The 17,895-nt window shown below is 37.2% G+C and overlaps 1 protein-coding gene and 1 non-coding gene across 3 annotated transcripts in view; both read right to left on the bottom strand.

Annotated features, from left to right (window-relative positions):
• CENPP (centromere protein P) overlaps positions 1-17,895 on the bottom strand; it is a 238,686-nt gene that overhangs the window by 186,470 nt on the left and 34,321 nt on the right. For both annotated transcript variants that reach the window (XM_061200616.1, XM_061200617.1), the window contains exon 4: positions 10,787-10,875. In XM_061200616.1, coding sequence (XP_061056599.1) covers positions 10,787-10,875 — 89 coding nt within the window. The remainder of the gene's footprint in view (positions 1-10,786; positions 10,876-17,895) is intronic.
• LOC133098470 (U6 spliceosomal RNA) lies at positions 8,194-8,300 on the bottom strand. The gene has a single exon (XR_009702171.1). It is a non-coding gene; the product is annotated as a U6 spliceosomal RNA (small nuclear RNA).

The raw sequence follows: 17,895 nt of genomic DNA, 5'->3' as shown, positions 1-17,895 counted from the left end.
ACATAACATACAAGGGAACTCCCATAAGGTTAACAGCTGATTTCTCAGCAGAAACTCTACAAGCCAGAAAGGAGTGGCATGATATACTTATAGTAATGAAAGGGAAGAACCTACAACCAAGATTACTCTACCCGGCAAGGATCTCATTCAGATTTGATGGAGAAATCAAAAGCTTTACACACAAAGAAAAGCTAAGAGAATTCAGCACCATCAAACCAGTGCTACAACAAATGCTAAAGGAACTTCTCTAAGTGGGAAACACAAGAGAAGAAAAGGACCTATAAAAACAAACCCAAAACAGTTAAGAAAATGGTAACAGGAACATACATATCGATAATTACCTTAAACGTGAATGGATTAAATGCTCTAACCAAAAGACACAGCCTTGCTGAATGGATACAAAAACAAGACCCATATATATGCTCTCTACAAGAGACCTACTTCAGACCTACGAACACATTCAGGCTGAAAGTGAGGGGATGGAAAAAGATATTCCATGCAAATGGAACTCAAAAGAAAGCTGGAGTAGCAATACTCATATCAGATAAAATAGACTTTAAAATAAAGAATATTACAGGAGACAAGGAAGGACACTACATAATGATCAAGGGATCAAACCAAGAAGAAGATAAAATAATTATAAATATATATGCACCCAAAATAGGAGCACCTCAATACATAAGGCAACAGCTAACAGCTATAAAAGAGGAAATTGACAGTAACACAATAATAGTGGGGGACTTTAACACCTCACTTACACCAATGGACAGATCAACCAAAAAGAAAATAAATAAGGAAACAGAAGCTTTAAATGACACAATACACCAGATAGATTTAATTGACATTTACAGGACATTCCATCCCAAAACAGCAGATTACACTTTCTTCTCAAGGGCGCACGGAACATTCTCCAGGACAGATCACATCATGGGTCACAAATCAAGCCTCAGTAAATTTAAGAAAATTGAAATCATACCAAGCATCTTTTCTGACAACAACACTATGGGATTAGAAATGAATTACAGGGAAAAAAACATAAAAAACACAAACACGCGGAGGCTAAACACTACGTTACTAAATAACCAAGAGATCACTGAAGAAATCAAAGAGGAAATCAAAAAATACCTAGAGACAAATGACAATGAAAACACGACGGTCCAAAACCTATGGGATGCAGTAAAAGCAGTTCTAAGAGGGAAGTTTATAGCTATACAAGCCTACCTCAATAAACAAGAAAAATGTCAAGTAAACAATCTAACCTTACACCTAAAGGAACTAGAGAAAGAAGAACAAACAAAACCCAAAGTTAGCAGAAGGAAAGAAATCATAAAAATCAGAGCAGAAATAAATGAAATAGAAACAAAGAAAACAATAGCAAAGATCAATAAAACTAAAAGCTGTTTCTTTGAGAAGACAAACAAAATTGATAAACCATTAGCCAGACTCCTCAAGAAAAAGAGGGAGAGGACTCAAATCAATAAAATTAGAAATGAAAAAGGAGAAGTTACAACAGACACCGCAGAAATACAAAGCATCCTAAGAGACTACTACAAGCAACTCTATGCCAATAAAATGGACAACCTGGAAGAAATGGACAAATTCTTAGAAAGCTATAACCTTCCATGACTGAACCAGGAAGAAATAGAAAATATGAACAGACCAATCACAAGTAATGAAATTGAAACTGTGATTAAAAATCTTCCAACAAACAAAAGTCCAGGACCAGATGGCTTCACAGGTGAATTCTATCAAACATTTAGAGAAGAGCTAACACCCATCCTTCTCTAACTCTTCCAAAAAATTGCAGAGGAAGGAACACTCCCAAATTCATTCTATGAGGCCACCATCACCCTGATACCCAAACCAGACAAAGATAGTACAAAAAAAGAAAATTACAGACCAATATCACTGATGAATACAGATGCAAAAATCCTCAACAAAATACTAGCAAACAGAATCCAACAGCACATTAAAAGGATCATACACCATGATCAAGTGGGATTTATTCCAGGGATGCAAGGATTCTTCAATATACACAAATCAATCAATGTGATACACCATATTAACAAAGTGAAGAATAAAAACCATATGATCATCTCAATAGATGCAGAAAAAGCTTTTGACAAAATTCAACACCCATTTATGATAAAAACTCTCCAGAAGGTGGGCATAGAGGGAACCTACCTCAACATAATAAAGGCCATATATGACAAACCCACAGCAAACATCATTCTCAATGGTGAAAAACTGAAAGCATTTCCTCTAAGATCAGGAACAAGACAAGGATGTCCACCCTCGCCACTATTATTCAACATAGTTTTGGAAGTCCTACCACGGCAATCACAGAAGAAAAAGAAATAGAAGGTATACAAATTGGAAAAGAAGAAGTAAAACTGTCACTGTTTGCAGATGACTTGATACTATACATAGAGAATCCTAAAGATTCCACCAGAAAATTACTAGAGCTAATCAATGAATTTGGTAAAGTTGCAGGATACAAAATTAATGCACAGAAATCTCTTGCATTCCTATACACTAATGATGAAAGAGAAATTAAGGAAACACTCCCATTTACCACTGCAACAAAAAGAATAAAATAGCTAGGAATAAACCTACCTAGGGAGACAAAAGACCTCTATGCAGAAAACTATAAGACACTGATGAAAGAAATTAAAGATGACACAAACAGATGGAGAGATATACCATGTTCTTGGATTGGAAGAATCAATATTGTGAAAATGGGGGCTTCCCTGGTGGCGCAGTGGTTGGGAATCAGCCTGCCAATGCAGGGGACATGGGTTCAGGCCCTGGTTTGGGAAGATCCCACATGCCGCGGAGCAGCTGGGCCCGTGAGCCACAATTACTGAGCCTGCGTGTCTGGAGCCTGTGCTCCACAATAAGAGAGGCCGCGATAGTGGGAGGCCCGTGCACCGTGATGAGGAGTGGCCCCCGCTTGCCACAACTAGAGAAAGCCCTTCCACAGAAACGAAGACCCAACACAGCCATAAATAAATGAATGAATAAATAAAAATTTTTTAAAAAATGGAAAACTTTAAATAGGAAATGTAATGTATTAATTAAAAAAAAAAATTGTGAAAATGACTATACTACCCAAAGCAATCTACAGATTCAATGCAATCCCTATCAAACTACCAATGGCATTTTTTTGGAACTAGAACAAAAAATCTTAAAATTTGTATGGAGACACAAAAGACCCCGAATAGCCAAAGAAGTCTTGAGGGAAAAAAATGGAGCTGGAGGAATCAGACTCCCTGACTTCAGACTATACTATAAAGCTACAGTAATCAAGACAATATGGTACTGGCACAAAAACAGAAACATAGATCAATGGAACAAGATAGAAAGCCCAAAGATAAACCCACGCACCTATGGTCAACTAATCTATGACAAAGGAGGCAAGGATATTCAATGGAGAAAAGACAGTCTCTTCAATAAGTGGTGCTGGGAAAACTGGACAGCTACATGTAAAAGAATGAAATTAGAACACTCTCTAACACCATACACAAAAATAAACTCAAAATGGATTAGAGACCTAAATGTAAGACCGGACACTATAAAACTCTTAGAGGAAAACATAGGAAGAACACTCTTTGACATAAATCACAGCAAGATCTTCTTTGATCCACCTCCTAGAGTAATGGAAATAAAAACAAGAATAAACAAATGGGACCTAATGAAACTTCAAAGCTTTTGCACAGCAAAGGAAACCATAAACAAGATGAAAAGACAACCCTCAGAATGGGAGAAAATATTTGCAAATGAATCAACGGACAAAGGATTAATCTCCAAGATATATAAACAGCTCATGCAGCTCAATAGTAAAACAACAAACAACCCAATCCAAAAATGGGCAGAAGACCTAAATAGACATTTCTCCAAAGAAGACATACAGATGGCCAAGAAGCACATGAAAAGCTGCTCAACATCACTAATTATTAGAGAAATGGAAATCAAAACTACAATGAGGTATCACCTCACACCAGTTAGAATGGGCATCATCAGAAAATCTACAAACAACAAATGCTGGAGAGGGTGTGGAGAAAAGGGAACCCTCTTGCACTGTTGCTGGGAATGTAAATTGATACAGCCACTATGGAGAACAGTATGGAGGTTAGTTAAAAAGCTAAAAATAGAATTACCACATGATCCAGCAATCCCACTACTGGGCATATACCCAGAGAAAACCATAATTCAAAAAGACACATGCACCCCAATGTTCACTGCAGCACTATTTACAATAGCCAGGTCATGGAAGCAACCTAAATGCCCATCGACAGATGAATGGATAAAGAAGATGTGGTACATATATACAATGGAATAGTACTCAGCCATAAAAAGGAACAAAATTGGGTCATTTGTTGAGACATGGATGGATCTAGAGACTGTCATACAGAGCGAAGTAAGTTCATAAAGAGAAAAACAAATATCGTATATTAATGCATATATGTGGAACCTAGAAAAATGGTACGGATGAACTGGTTTGCTGGGCAGAAATTGAGACACAGATGTAGAGAACAAACGTATGGACACCAAGCAGGGAAAGCGGCGGGGTGGTGGGGGTGGGGGTGTGATGAATTGGGAGATTGGGATTGACATGTATACACTCATGTGTATAAAACTGATGACTATTAAGAACCTGTTGTATAAAAAAATAAATTAAATTAAAAAATTAAAAAAAAAAGAAAGAGAAAGACAAATACCATTTGATATCACTTATATGTGGAATCTAAAAAATGGCACAAATGAACCTATCTACAAAACAGAAACAGAGTCATAGACATAGAGAACAGAGTTGTGGTTGCCAAGGGGAATGGGGAGAGGGAAAGGGATGGACTGGGAGTTTGGGGTTGGTAGATGCAAACTATTATATTTAGAATGGAGGGGGCTTCCCTGGTGGCGCAGCGGTTGGGAATCCGCCTGCCAATGCAGAGGACACGGGTTCGTGCCCCGGTCCGGGAGGATCCCACATGCCGCGGAGCAACTAGGCCCGTGAGCCACAACTGCTGAGCCTGCGCGTCTGGAGCCTGTGCTCTGCAACGAGAGGTCGCGATAATGAGAGGCCCGCGCACCGCGATGAAGAGTGGCCCCCGCTTGCCACAATTAGAGAAAGCCCTCGCACAGAAACAAAGACCCAACACAGGCAAAAATAAATAAATAAATTTATAAAAAAAAAAAAAAAAAAGAATGGATAAGCAAGGTCCTAATGGATAGGACAAGGAACTATATTCAGTATCTTGTGATAAATCATAATGGAAAAGAATATAAAAAAAGAATGTCTATATGTGTATAACTGAGTCACTCTGCTGTACAGCACAGATTGGCACAACATTGTAAATCAACTATACTTCAGTATGGATAGGGGTTTAAGAGCGGATTATGGGAGACTGGGATTGACATATACACACTACTATATATAAAATAGATAACCAATTAGGACCTACTGTATAGCACAGGGAACCCTACTCAATATTCTGTAATGGCCTATATGGGAAAAGAATCTAAAAAAAGAGATAATATATGTATATGTATAACTGATTAACTTTGCTGTACACCTGAAACTAACACAACATTGTAAATCAACTATACTCCAATAAAAATTAAAAAAAAATTTTTTTAAAGAGATTAGTCAGAAAATGAAGAAATAATTACTGAACTGAAATACAGATCTGAGGAACAATCAGGAATAAGCACAAAGATATGAAGAGATAGAAAGTATAAAGAAAGGGTAAGATGGATGCAGAAGATAAAAAAATATGTCCCAAATTCCAGAATGAGAATCAGAGAAAACCAAGAAAGAGTTCCACTTCTACTTAAGATGTAAAAAACTGCAGAGAAGGCCACTCTCAACCTAACATCATGGAAAATCTGAATAATCTATAAAATCATAAACTTTCTTGAGCCCATCAAAGACCTGAGGTTACAAGGCAACCAAATAAATTAAAATTTTTCTCCCTCTAAGGAGAAACAGGACACAAACTATTCACCCTTGGTTAAACATAGGGGAGGGAAGCAGCCACCATACAAGTGGATAACAAGAAATCAGCTAAAATTTCAACAAATTCTTAAAGGACAAATGTGGGGTGGATGTCATTTTGGAACAGATGGGAACCTCACACACAAAGGGACTCCACCAGAAAGATCATGGCAGGAGCCCAGAGAGAGCTCCCCTCAGTGGCAGTGGCACAGGCACAAAGAGGTGATCAGCTGCTGCTGGGGTACAAAATGAAGCCAGAACTTCTCTCTGGAGGAAGCAAAAACCCTAAGCTGCTAAAAGAAGCAGCAGCAAAGCAGTGCAAGAAAAAAAAACCCTTGCCTCCAAGGGAGGAGTAAAAGTCAAACCCATTTGACTCTGGGAGAGGGACAGAAAACACTCCTGCTACCAAGAGAAAGATCCATTGCTTTGGAAAAAGGAGCAGAAGCTTAAATCCCTCTGTTGCACGGGAGGGGTATGAAACCCTTTGGGTGCATGATCCTACACCAAAGGCAAGCATAACCCTGGGGTGTGGGGGGAGGGGCAAGGAACTCTCTCCCCGCAAGACCAACCCCAGACCCAGGCTGAGTTTGGCTGCACTGGGGAGGAGGAGCAGGAAAACTGGTGTTCTCAACCCCTGAGGTGCAGGTCTACAGGACCTGCCCAATACTAAGGATGGACCATGGAACACAGATCTCCCTTTGTTCCCACCATGAGCCTAGCACCAAGAAACAAGCATCAACACCTACTGCTGAGGGAGTGTCAAGTGCAGGGAGAAACATTCCCCTCTGAAATGCAGATATACAGGGACTACTAAGAGTTGAGAATGAAGCTGGAACACTGATGAAAACCCTCCAGATCCCCAAACCCTATTCTAAGCATAAGGAAGAACTGAATTTTAAGTTGAGTTTGAATTCACTGCTGGAAGAATTTGAAGCCTTTGGTGCCTAAAAATAATGAAAGAAACAAAAATCACAAACCCAGCTCAACTGCTGACTACCCTGAATTAAACCCCATACTAAGAGCCTGATAAAAGAAATGTATCCATTTCTGGGCATAAATACTATTTGTTTCAGACTCTACTGTTTTCCACAGACAATGTCCATCAGTCAATAAAAAATTATGGAACACAAAAATTCAAGAAAAAACAAACTATTGTAGACTAATCACCAGAACTGAACTCAAAGATAACTCAAATGTTGGTAATACCAGATTTGGGCTTTAAAATAACTGATTGGGCTTCCCTGGTGGCGCAGTGGTTAAGAATCTGCCTGCCAATGCAGGGGACGTGGGTTCGAGCCCTGCTCCGGGAAGATCCCACATGCCGTGGAGCAACTATGCCCGTGTGCCACAACTACTGAGCCTGCGCTCTAGAGCCCGGCAGCCACAACTACTGAAGCCTGCACACCTAGAGCCCGTGCTCTGCAACAGGAGAAGCCACCGCAATGAGAAGCCCGCGCACTGCAACGAAGAGTAGCCCCCGCTCGCCGCAACTAAACAAAGCCTGCACAGAGCAAAGAAGACCCAACGCAGCCAAAAATAAATAAATAAATAAACAAACAAATAAATAAATTTAAAATGAAATAAAATAAAATAACTATCATTAAAAATCAGAGACAGGAATAAGAATGGTGGGGCTGGGCAGAGAAGGAAATGGGGAGTTATTGTTTAATGGGTATGGATTTTCAGTTCTATAAGATGAAAAGAGTCATGGAGATGGATGGTAGTGTTGGTCGTACAACATTATGAATGTATTTAATACCACTGAACTGTACATTTAAAAATGGTTAAAAAGGTAATATATATTATATATGTTAATATATAATATATAATGTTATAATGTTACACACACACAAGTGCTTGCAAAACTGGTAAAATCTGCAAAAGCTCTCTGGATTTTACTAATATCAATTTTCTGGTTTTGATAGTATACTATAATTATGCAAGATGTTATCACTCTCAGAGGCTGGATGAAGTGTATATAGAAATCTCCTTGTATATTGTTTTTTTTTTTTTTTCCTTTTAAACATCTTTATTGAAGTATAATTGCTTTATTTACAATGGTGTGTTAGCTTCTGCTTTATAACAAAGTGAATCAGTTATACATATACATATGTTCCCATATCTCTTCCCTCTTGCATCTCCCTCCCTCCCACCCTCCCTATCCCACCCCTCTAGGTGGTCACAAAGCACCGAGCTGAAAAAATATGGAACGCTTCACGAATTTGCGTGTCATCCTTGCGCAGGGGCCATGCTAATCTTCTCTGTATCGTTCCAATTTTAGTATATGTGCTGCCGAAGCGAGCACTGTATATTGTTTTTATTGCAACTTCTTGTGAGTCTCTAATTATTTCCAAATTGAAAGTTTAAAATGTGTAAGAATACATAACTGTTGAAGGTGCCTAATGGGTAGCTACAGGTTAATTATACTATTATTTTTACATATCCATGTATCCCCCCACTTTTCAAAAGTTTGATTCACACCACTTCACTTTTACCAAAGACCTACATTATTACCTCTTTTTGCTAATTGAAAGAAATCTGATAGAAGAATTTTCACTTTTACGAAAAAAGGCAAAAAGTGAAAATAACATTCAGGGTTTGTTTTGGAGCAAGCCATCACAAAGGCAACATGCACCCTGAGCAGTGAAAGTGGCACCACCAAGCTCCTTCCCCAGAAACTACACTCAACATCTCAGCATCAAGCCACCATAGCTTTGAACTGTGTCTGTAAGCATTTGTGCTGTATCTTGATTTATTTTGTACATCTGTTAGCAAAATGTGTCCTGAGGTAACTGCTTCTTCACTTTACACCATTCTGGTTTACAAAAGGTTTCATAGGAATGCTCTATTTTCAGATGTGGGGGAACTTATATTTAAAATTTTCCATAATAAAACATTAAAGAAAAAAATAACTATGATTAATAAGTTAAAAGATCTAGTAAAAAAAGGTAGATAACATTCATGAAGAAATGGGGAATTTCAGCAGAGACAGAAAAATTAAGAATCAAATGAAAACACTAGAAATAAAAAAACATTACATTAGAGATGAAGAATTTCTTCAATGGGCTCATTGGCAGAATGGACTTCAGCTGAGGAAAGAATCTGTGAACTTTAAGATAGGGTAATAGAAATTATCCAAAATGAAATGCAAAGAAAAAAAGAGTGAAAGAAATAGAACAGAGCATCCAAACACTGAGACAATATATCAAATGTTCTAACATATGGCTAATCAGAGTTGGAGAAGAAGAAAGAGAACAGGACAGAAAAAGTATCTGAAAAGATGTGGTTGGGAATTTTCACATAAACACACCTTAGAAAGAGCACAAACTGTCAAAAAACAATATTAATAGAAACATTTGAAAGCCGCCCAAAAAATGCATGCACACACAAAAACAATATAGCAGACTTCTTTTCACAACCCATGTACTCCAGTAAACACTGGAAGGATTGCTTTAAAGATGTGAAAGAAAAACTGTCAATACAATTGTCAATGGTCAACAACACATTCCTGGTTTTCCTCCCATCTCCCAGTTTTCTAATTTCTTTGCATGATCCTTTAATTCTATTCAGCAGGACATTTTAGAATTCCTCAAGCTTCAGTGGCAGCCCTTTTCCTATTTTCACTCTATATTCTCTCCATAGGCAATCTCATTCCTGCTCAAAGTTTTAACTTTACCCACTGGCAGATAACCCCATTGTTTATATCTCCTACCTACACCTCTTCTTAGCTTCCTACTTCTTATTTTTACTTCAGTGTTTCAAAGGCACTTAAGTTCAACATGTCCAAACTGAAGTCACCAACTCATCTGACATGGTCTTCTTCCAACTTTTCCCATCTCAACAAATGCAATCACCATCACCAAGGAGTTAGCACCTGTCAGTGACTCCTGACTCCTCTTATTTAACCAACACCATGACTATTCAATTGTGCTTCCTAAACATCCCCCAAATCCATTCAGCCCTCTATCTCAACCACCATTATTCTACTCCAAACTACAAACTTCTGTTTCCCTGAACTGTTTTACAGGCTAGTCACTGATCCTCCTGTATCCAATTTTGCACCCCTTAAATCCCTTCTCCCTGCAACATCAAAAATAATTCTTTCCAGGATGTCACACTTCTGTCTTCCTTAGGCTCTGCTTAAAATCTTTCAATAGCTTCACATTGGTCTTAGGACTATGGTCAAACTCCTTATACCAAAATCCATAGTGTGGACCTTACATACGTTCCTAACCTCATCTTATACCATACTCCCCGGCTCTTGCCCTCTCCCAGACACTCTGGCCTCCTGTTCCCCCCCTAGCACAGTGCCTATGTATAAGCTATCCTATCTAGGACCTCTTTTGTTAGTGTATGCCTGCTCATTTTTCAGATATTAGCTCAAGTTTCAGGAAATTATTCTATGTTCTCCCTGAAAGTCAAATTCCTGATACATGCTTCAACAGCACTGTGCAACGCTCATTTGTAGCATTTGCCACAACCATAATTTTAGATTTATTTCTGCAATTATTTAATCTGACTTCGCTACTAGGCTATAAATTCCATGAGGATCAAGGATTATATCTGGTTTTGCTTACATTTTATTTTAATGCCTAGCACATGGTGAATGTACAATAAATTTTAATTGAGTGAATGAGAGACATAGAAAATATAGGCTTAAATATAAGCCACAATAATGGTGTTATGCTTTCAGAGATACTTTGATATTTACTTATCAGGAAAAAAGAACAGGTAAACTTAAAATTGTAAACTGAAAGAAATTCCTAAGAAAAAAAAAGGAAAATATCTTACCTAGACACAAATTCACTTAATTCTGAATATTCGGTGGGTTCCATTATTATGCTGAGGTCAGTAATAACAGAAGATAAACTCTCCTCATTCTAAAATAGAGACAAAAAAACTTTTTTGTATCAAAGCACAGTCAACTTTTAAATAAAATAAAGAGACAAAACTACCTTCAAAATATGTAAAATGAAATGTCACCAAGTAATAGGAAAAAGTAACCAAGAAAAAGTACTGCAAATATGGGTTACTTTTTTTTTTTAATTTTTATTGGACTGTTGTTGATTTACAATGTTCTGTTAGTTTCACGTGTACAGCAAAGTGAATCAGTTATACATATACAGATATGCACTCTTTTTTAGATTCTTTTCCCATATAGGTCATTACAGAGTACTGAGTAGAGTTCCCTGTGCTAAATGTCCTTATTAGTTATCTATTTTATATATAGTAGTCTGTATATGTCAGTCCCTATCTCCCAATTTATCTCTCCCCTCCCCTTTTCCCCCAGTGACCATAAGTTTGTTTTTTACTTCTGTGACTCTATTTCTGTTTTGTAAATAAGTTCATTTGTACCATTTTGTTAGATTTCACATATAAATGATATCATATGATATTTACCTTTCTCTGTCTGACTTACTTCACTTAGTATGACAATCTCTAGGTCCATCCATGTTGCTGCAAATGGCATTATTTCATTCTTTTTTTATGGCTGAGTAATATTCCATTGTATATACATACCACATCTTTATCCATTCCTCTGTTGATGGACATTTAGGTTGCTTCCATGTCCTGGCTATTGTAAATAGCGCTACAATGAACACTGGGGTGCATATATCTTTTTGAATTATGGTTTCCTCCAGATATATGACCAGGAGTGGGATTGTTGGATCATATGGTAGCTCTATTTTTAGTTTTTTAAGAAACCTCCATACTGTTCTCCATAATGGTTGTACCAATTTACATTCCCACCAACAGCGTAGGAGGTTTCCCTTTTCTCCACACCCTCTCTAGCATTTATTGTTTGTAGATTTTTTGATGATTGCCATTCTGACTGGTGTGAGGTGATATCTAAATAGTTTTGATTTGCGTTTCTCTAATAGTGATGTTGAGCATCTTTTCATGTGCCTCTTGGCCATCTGTATGTCTTCTTTGGAGAAATGTCTATTTAGATCTTCTGGCCATTTTTTGATTGGGTTGTTTATTTTTTGATACCGAGCTGCTTGAGCTGTTTGTACATTTTGGAGATTAATCCCTTGTCGGTCGCTTCGTTAGCAAATATTTTCTCCCATTCTCTGGGTTGTCTTTTTGTTTTGTTTATGGTTTCCTTTGCTGTGCAAATGGGTTACTTCTTAAAAGAGTGAAATCAGATCCTCACTCCATACCAAAAACCAAAATGAACTCCAAGTGAATTACTTACTTAAATGTTAACACTGAAACCATAAAGTATTAGGAGGGAATATAGACATGTAACTGATTACTGAGTGAGAAAGAACTTTCTAAGCAAACAATAATAACAAAAAAGCAAATATGATTACATAAAAACACAAACTATCGATATAAAATGACTTTATAACTAAAAGAAAAGAAATAAACAGGAAAATTTGTACTATAAAAATGACAAGGAGGGCTTCCCTGGTGGCGCAGTGGTTGAGAATCTGCCTGCCGATGCAGGGGACACGGGTTCAAGCCCTGGTCTGGGAAGATCCCACATGCCACGGAGCAACTAGGCCCGTGAGCCACAACTACTGAGCCTGCGCATCTGGAGCCTTGCTCCGCAACAAGAGAGGCCACGATAGTGAGAGGCCCGTGCACCACGATGAAGAGTGGCCCCTGCTTGCTGCAGCTGGAGAAAGCCCTCGCACAGAAACGAAGACCCAACACAGCCAAAAATAATTAATTAATTAATTAATTAATTAAAAATGAATATCTGCTTATTAAAAAAAAATGACAAGGAGATATGAAAACTTAAAAGAAAAAGGCACATAACATGCACTAAAAACTCAGAGGTAAAAGACAAGTTACATGGAAGAAAAATGTTTGCTCTGACAAGTAATAAGATAAATGTAAATTAAAACAATGAGATGACACTTTTACCTATAACATTGTTTTGACAATGCATAACTTAAAATGTTTATATTCTCTGTCTCAGCAATTTGAATTCTAAGAATATATCATAAAGAAATACGGAATGAAGACAAAGACTAACAGCTCCTTATTACAAAAAGCCAAAAACAACTCTATATTCAATAATGGGGATTGTTAAATAAACTGTTAACTACTCTGATCTGCAAAATCCAGGTTTTCTCCTTTACTCTAGTAAATTTTCTTCCATTATATATTTGCCTATAATTTCTCTTTCATTTTTTCTTGTTTTTGGAAAAATCATATGAATCTTCATAGTCTGTCTTCCAGATTTTTCTTCTTTTCAATTGCACTTGTAGGTGATTTTTCTCAAGCCTATCCTCCATATTCTACTCCTAACTACTTCTAATTTAGTTTTCAGCACTATAATCATTTTATTCTTCCTTTCTTTCTTTCTCCCAGCTCTCTTTCCCTCTTATTCAATTTTCTTTGAATGCTTTCATTTGAGAGTGCAGTTATAATATAGCATGTTCTTTTATTTCCTGGATTAATTATTTCGAAGAGAATTTATCTACATTTTCTAATTCCTTTCATGGCAAGGTTTCTAAATGATGATTAACAAATTCTGTACCATTTTTGTGTTCTGTACTCTGTGGATCTTTTTTGTTAACAGGAGTAGATCTAGCAATTTCTGCTATTTCCTAAGGATATAGAGTGAGTAGATAATGCTTGACTGTTTCCCATTTGTCTGGGTAATATCTGACTTGTCTTTCTGTATTTTCAGCTGCTGGAGAAATGGATATTAATGGCTTATAATCACTGTCTAGTTTTTTTCCGCTGCTCAAGAATATAGTGGGAATTGTTAGGAGCAGCTGTAGTCAAAGTAGACTGTTTGTGGGCATCTACCACCATATCTCATCAAAAACAAATTCCAGAACATTCTTACAACTCAATAATAAAAAGACAAATAACCCAATTAAAAACTGGGCAATGGATCTCAACAGACATTTCATCGAAGATGATATACAAATGGCCAATAAGCTTATGAAAAGATGCTCAACATACTAATCATAATCTGGTACTTCCATCTGACCCAGTAATTCTCTACCTAGATTTATACAAGAAAAATGAAAACATACATCCACTTAAAAACTTATACATGAATATCTTCAGAAATGTTATCCATAACAGCCAAAAGGTGAAAACAAGCGAAATGTTTCTCAGCTGACGAATGAATAAACAAAATGTGACAGATCCTCACGACGCAGCCAAAAAAAAATTTTAAAAAGAATGAAGTAATGATATATGCTACAATATGAATGAACCCTGAAAACATTGTGCTAAGTGAAAGAAACCAGTCAAAAAATTTGTAATCATACAAATTATATGATTCCACTTTTATGAAATGCCGAGAATAGGCAAATCCATAGAGATAGAAGATAGATAAGTTAGGTCTGGGCAGAAGAAGGGCAAATGAGGGGTGATAAAGAGCATGGGGTTTCTCTTTGGGGTGATAAAAAAGTTCTAAAATTGATGTGGTGATGGTTGCACAAAGCTGAATAAATTAAAAACTGCTGAATGTATACTTTAAATGGATGAATTATATGGTATGTGAACTATATCTCAATAGAGCTGTTATAACAAAAAAAAAGGGAAAAAGAAACAAAATCTCAGAGGAATGCCTTGTCTTTTGTTTGAGTATGTGTAAGTGTTTTGGATTTTGGCCTTATACCCATTAGAATAGGCAAACTATCCTGTCATCATAAAGCCTATGATTTACTGGCCCCTCCATTTTTTATTCATTTATTTTTGGTGTGTTGTGAATTCTTCAAGATATTTTTGGGCTTCCCTGGTGGCGCAGTGGTTGAGAATCTGCCTGCCAATGCAGGGGACACGGGTTCGAGCCCTGGTCTGGGAAGATCCCACATGCCGCGGAGCAACTGGGCCTGTGAGCCACAACTACTGAGCCTGAGCGTCTGAAGCCTGTGCTCCGCAACAAGAGAGGCCGCGATAGTGAGAGGCCCGCGCACCGCGATGAAGAGTGGTCCTCACTTGCTGCAACTGGAGAAAGCCCTCGCACAGAAACGAAGACCCAACACAGCCAAAAATAAAAATAATAAATAAATTAAAAAAAAAAAAAAAGATATTTTTTCTCCATCTCTCTCCTTGTCAGTCATACTGCTAACGAGGTCAACCCACCCCAGTTGGCAAACAAGGGAAGGACCTTATAAACAACCTGACCTCAAAGACCCTGCATGAGCCTCAGCAGCACATTCCTTTCTACCACAGTCAATTTAAGCCCACATTTCTCATTCTTCTCTACAACTTAAGGATTTTGGGTAGAGACATTCAAGAAAAGGGTCCTGTAACTTCACAAAATACCCTACATCAGATTTCAGTGTTTTCTTTCATTTGGGTTTGAATGTCATCACATCAGGTAAATTTTCTTTGGAGCCTATGATATGGGACTGTATTTTTTTTTTTTATGGATTGTATTCTTTAAAAAAAATTTTTTTGAGATATAATTGACATATAACACTATATTAGTTTCAGGTGTACAAAATCATGATTACATATTTGTATATATTGCGAACTGATCACATAGTCAATATTCAACACCACACATAATTACAAAAATTGTTTCTTTGTGATGATTTGAAGATTTACTTTCTTAGCAACTTTCAAAAATGCAATAAAGTATTATTAACTATAGTTGCCATACTGTACATTAGATCCCCATGACTAATTTATTTTCTAACTGGAGGTCTGTACCTTTTGACCACCGTCACCCATTTCCCCCAACCCCCTCCCCTGGCAATCACCAATCTATCCTCTGCATCTATAAGCTTGCTCTTCTTTTTGTTTATGCTGTTTCCTAGATTCCACATATAAGTGAGATCATACAGTACTTGTCTTTCTCTGTCCGAGTTCACTTAGCATAATGCCCTCAAGGTCCATCCGTGTTGTCACAAATGGCAAGATTTCATTCATTTTATGGCTGAATAATATTCCATTTTATATACAGACCACATTTTCTTTATCCATTCGTCCATTGATGGACACTAAATTTGTTTCCATGTCTTGGTTATTGTAAATAATGCTGCAATGAACATGGGGGTGCATGTATCTTTTTGAGTTAGTGTTTTTGTTTCCTTTGAATAAAATACCCAGAAGAATTGCTGGATCATGTAACAGCTACATTTTTAACTTTCTGAGGAGCCTCCATATTATTTTCCATAGTGGCTGCACCAATTTACATTGCGACCAACAGTGCACAAGAATTCCCATTTCCCTACATCCTCACCAACACTTGTTATTTCTTGTATTTTTTACATTACACATTCTAACAGGTATGAGGTTATATCTAATTGTGGTTTTGATTTACATTTCCTCGATGAATAGTGTAATGTTGAACACCTTTGCACGTACCTGCTGGTCTTCTGTTTGTCTTCTCTGGAAAAAAGTCTAATCAAATCCTCTGCCCATTTTTAATCAGATTTTTTTTTCACTATTGAGTTTTATGAGTTCTTTACATGTTTTGGATATTAACACCTTATCAGACATGATTTCCAAATATTTTCTCCCATTCAGCCTTGTAATTTTGTTGATGGTTTCCTTTGCTGTGCAGAAACTTTTTAGGTTCATGTAGTTCTACTTGTTTATTTTTGCCTTTAGTGTCAAATCCAAACAATCATCACCAGAATGATGTCAAGGAGCTTACCACCTATGTTTTCTTCTAGGAGTCTTACGGTCTCAGGTCTTACATTCAAATCTTTAATCCATTTTGAGTTAGGTTTTATGTATGATGTAAGAGTGGTCCAGTTTCATCCTTTTGCATGTGGCTATCCAGTTTTCCCAACACCATTTATTGAAGAGACTATCCTTTCCCCTTTCTATAATCTTGGCTGTTTTGACATAAATTAATTGACCATATATGCATGGGTTTATTTCTTGGGTTCTCTATTCTGTTCCATTGACATATGTATCCATTTTATGCCAACACAATATTGTTTAGATCACTATAGCTTTGTAATATAGTTTGAAATCAAGATGCGTAATGGCTCCAGGTTTATTCTTCTTTCTCAAGATTGCTTTAGAGGGACTTGGTGGCACAGTGGTTAAGAATCCGCCTGCCAATGCAGGGGACACGGGTTTGAGCCCTGGTCCGGGAAGATCCCACATGCCGTGGAGCAACTAAGCCCCTGCGCTACAACTACTGAGCCTTCGCTCTAGAGACCACGAGCCAAAACTACTGAAGCCCGCATGCCTAGAGCCCATGCTCCATAACAAGAGAAGCCACCGCAATGAGAAGACTGCACACCACAACAAAGAGTAGCCCCCGCTCACCGCAACTAGAGAAAGCCCGCGTGCAGCAACGAAGACCCAATGCAGCCAAAAATAAATAAATACATTTATTAAAAAAAAAAAGATTGCATTGGCTATTTGGGATCTTTTGTGGTTCCAAACAAATTTTAAGAGTTTCTTCTATTTCTGTGAAAAACATCGTTGGAATTTTGGTAGGGATTGCACTGAATCTGCAGATAGCTTTTGTCAGTATGGACATTTTAACAACATTAATTCTTCCTATCTATGAGCATGGAGTATCTTTCTACTTATTTGTGTTATAAACTTCTTTCATCAATGTCTTATAGTTTTCAGTGCACAGCCCTTTCACCTCCTTGGTTAAACTTATTTGTAGGTATTTTATTCTTTTTGATGCTATTGTAAATGAAATTGTTTTCTTAATTTCTCTGATAGTTCATTATTAGTGTATAGAAATGCAACAGATTTATTGATTCTGTATTCTGCAACTTAACTGAATTAGTTCAAACAGTTTTTTTGGTTTTTTTTTTTTAGTGGAGCCTTTAGGGTTTTCTATAAATAATAACATGTCATCTATGAATAGTAACAGTATGACTTCTTTCTTTCCAATTTGGATGCCTTTTATTTCTTTTTTTTAATCTAACTGATCTGGCTAAAACTTCCAATACTGTGTTGGATAAACACGGCATGAACGGGCATCCTTTGTCTTATTC

Source organism: Eubalaena glacialis, chromosome 9 (assembly GCF_028564815.1).
Source record: "Eubalaena glacialis isolate mEubGla1 chromosome 9, mEubGla1.1.hap2.+ XY, whole genome shotgun sequence".
NCBI classification, from domain to species: Eukaryota; Metazoa; Chordata; class Mammalia; order Artiodactyla; family Balaenidae; genus Eubalaena; species Eubalaena glacialis.
Note: the sequence above shows the minus strand (reverse complement) of the source record. Positions and strands in the feature narration are given on the sequence as shown.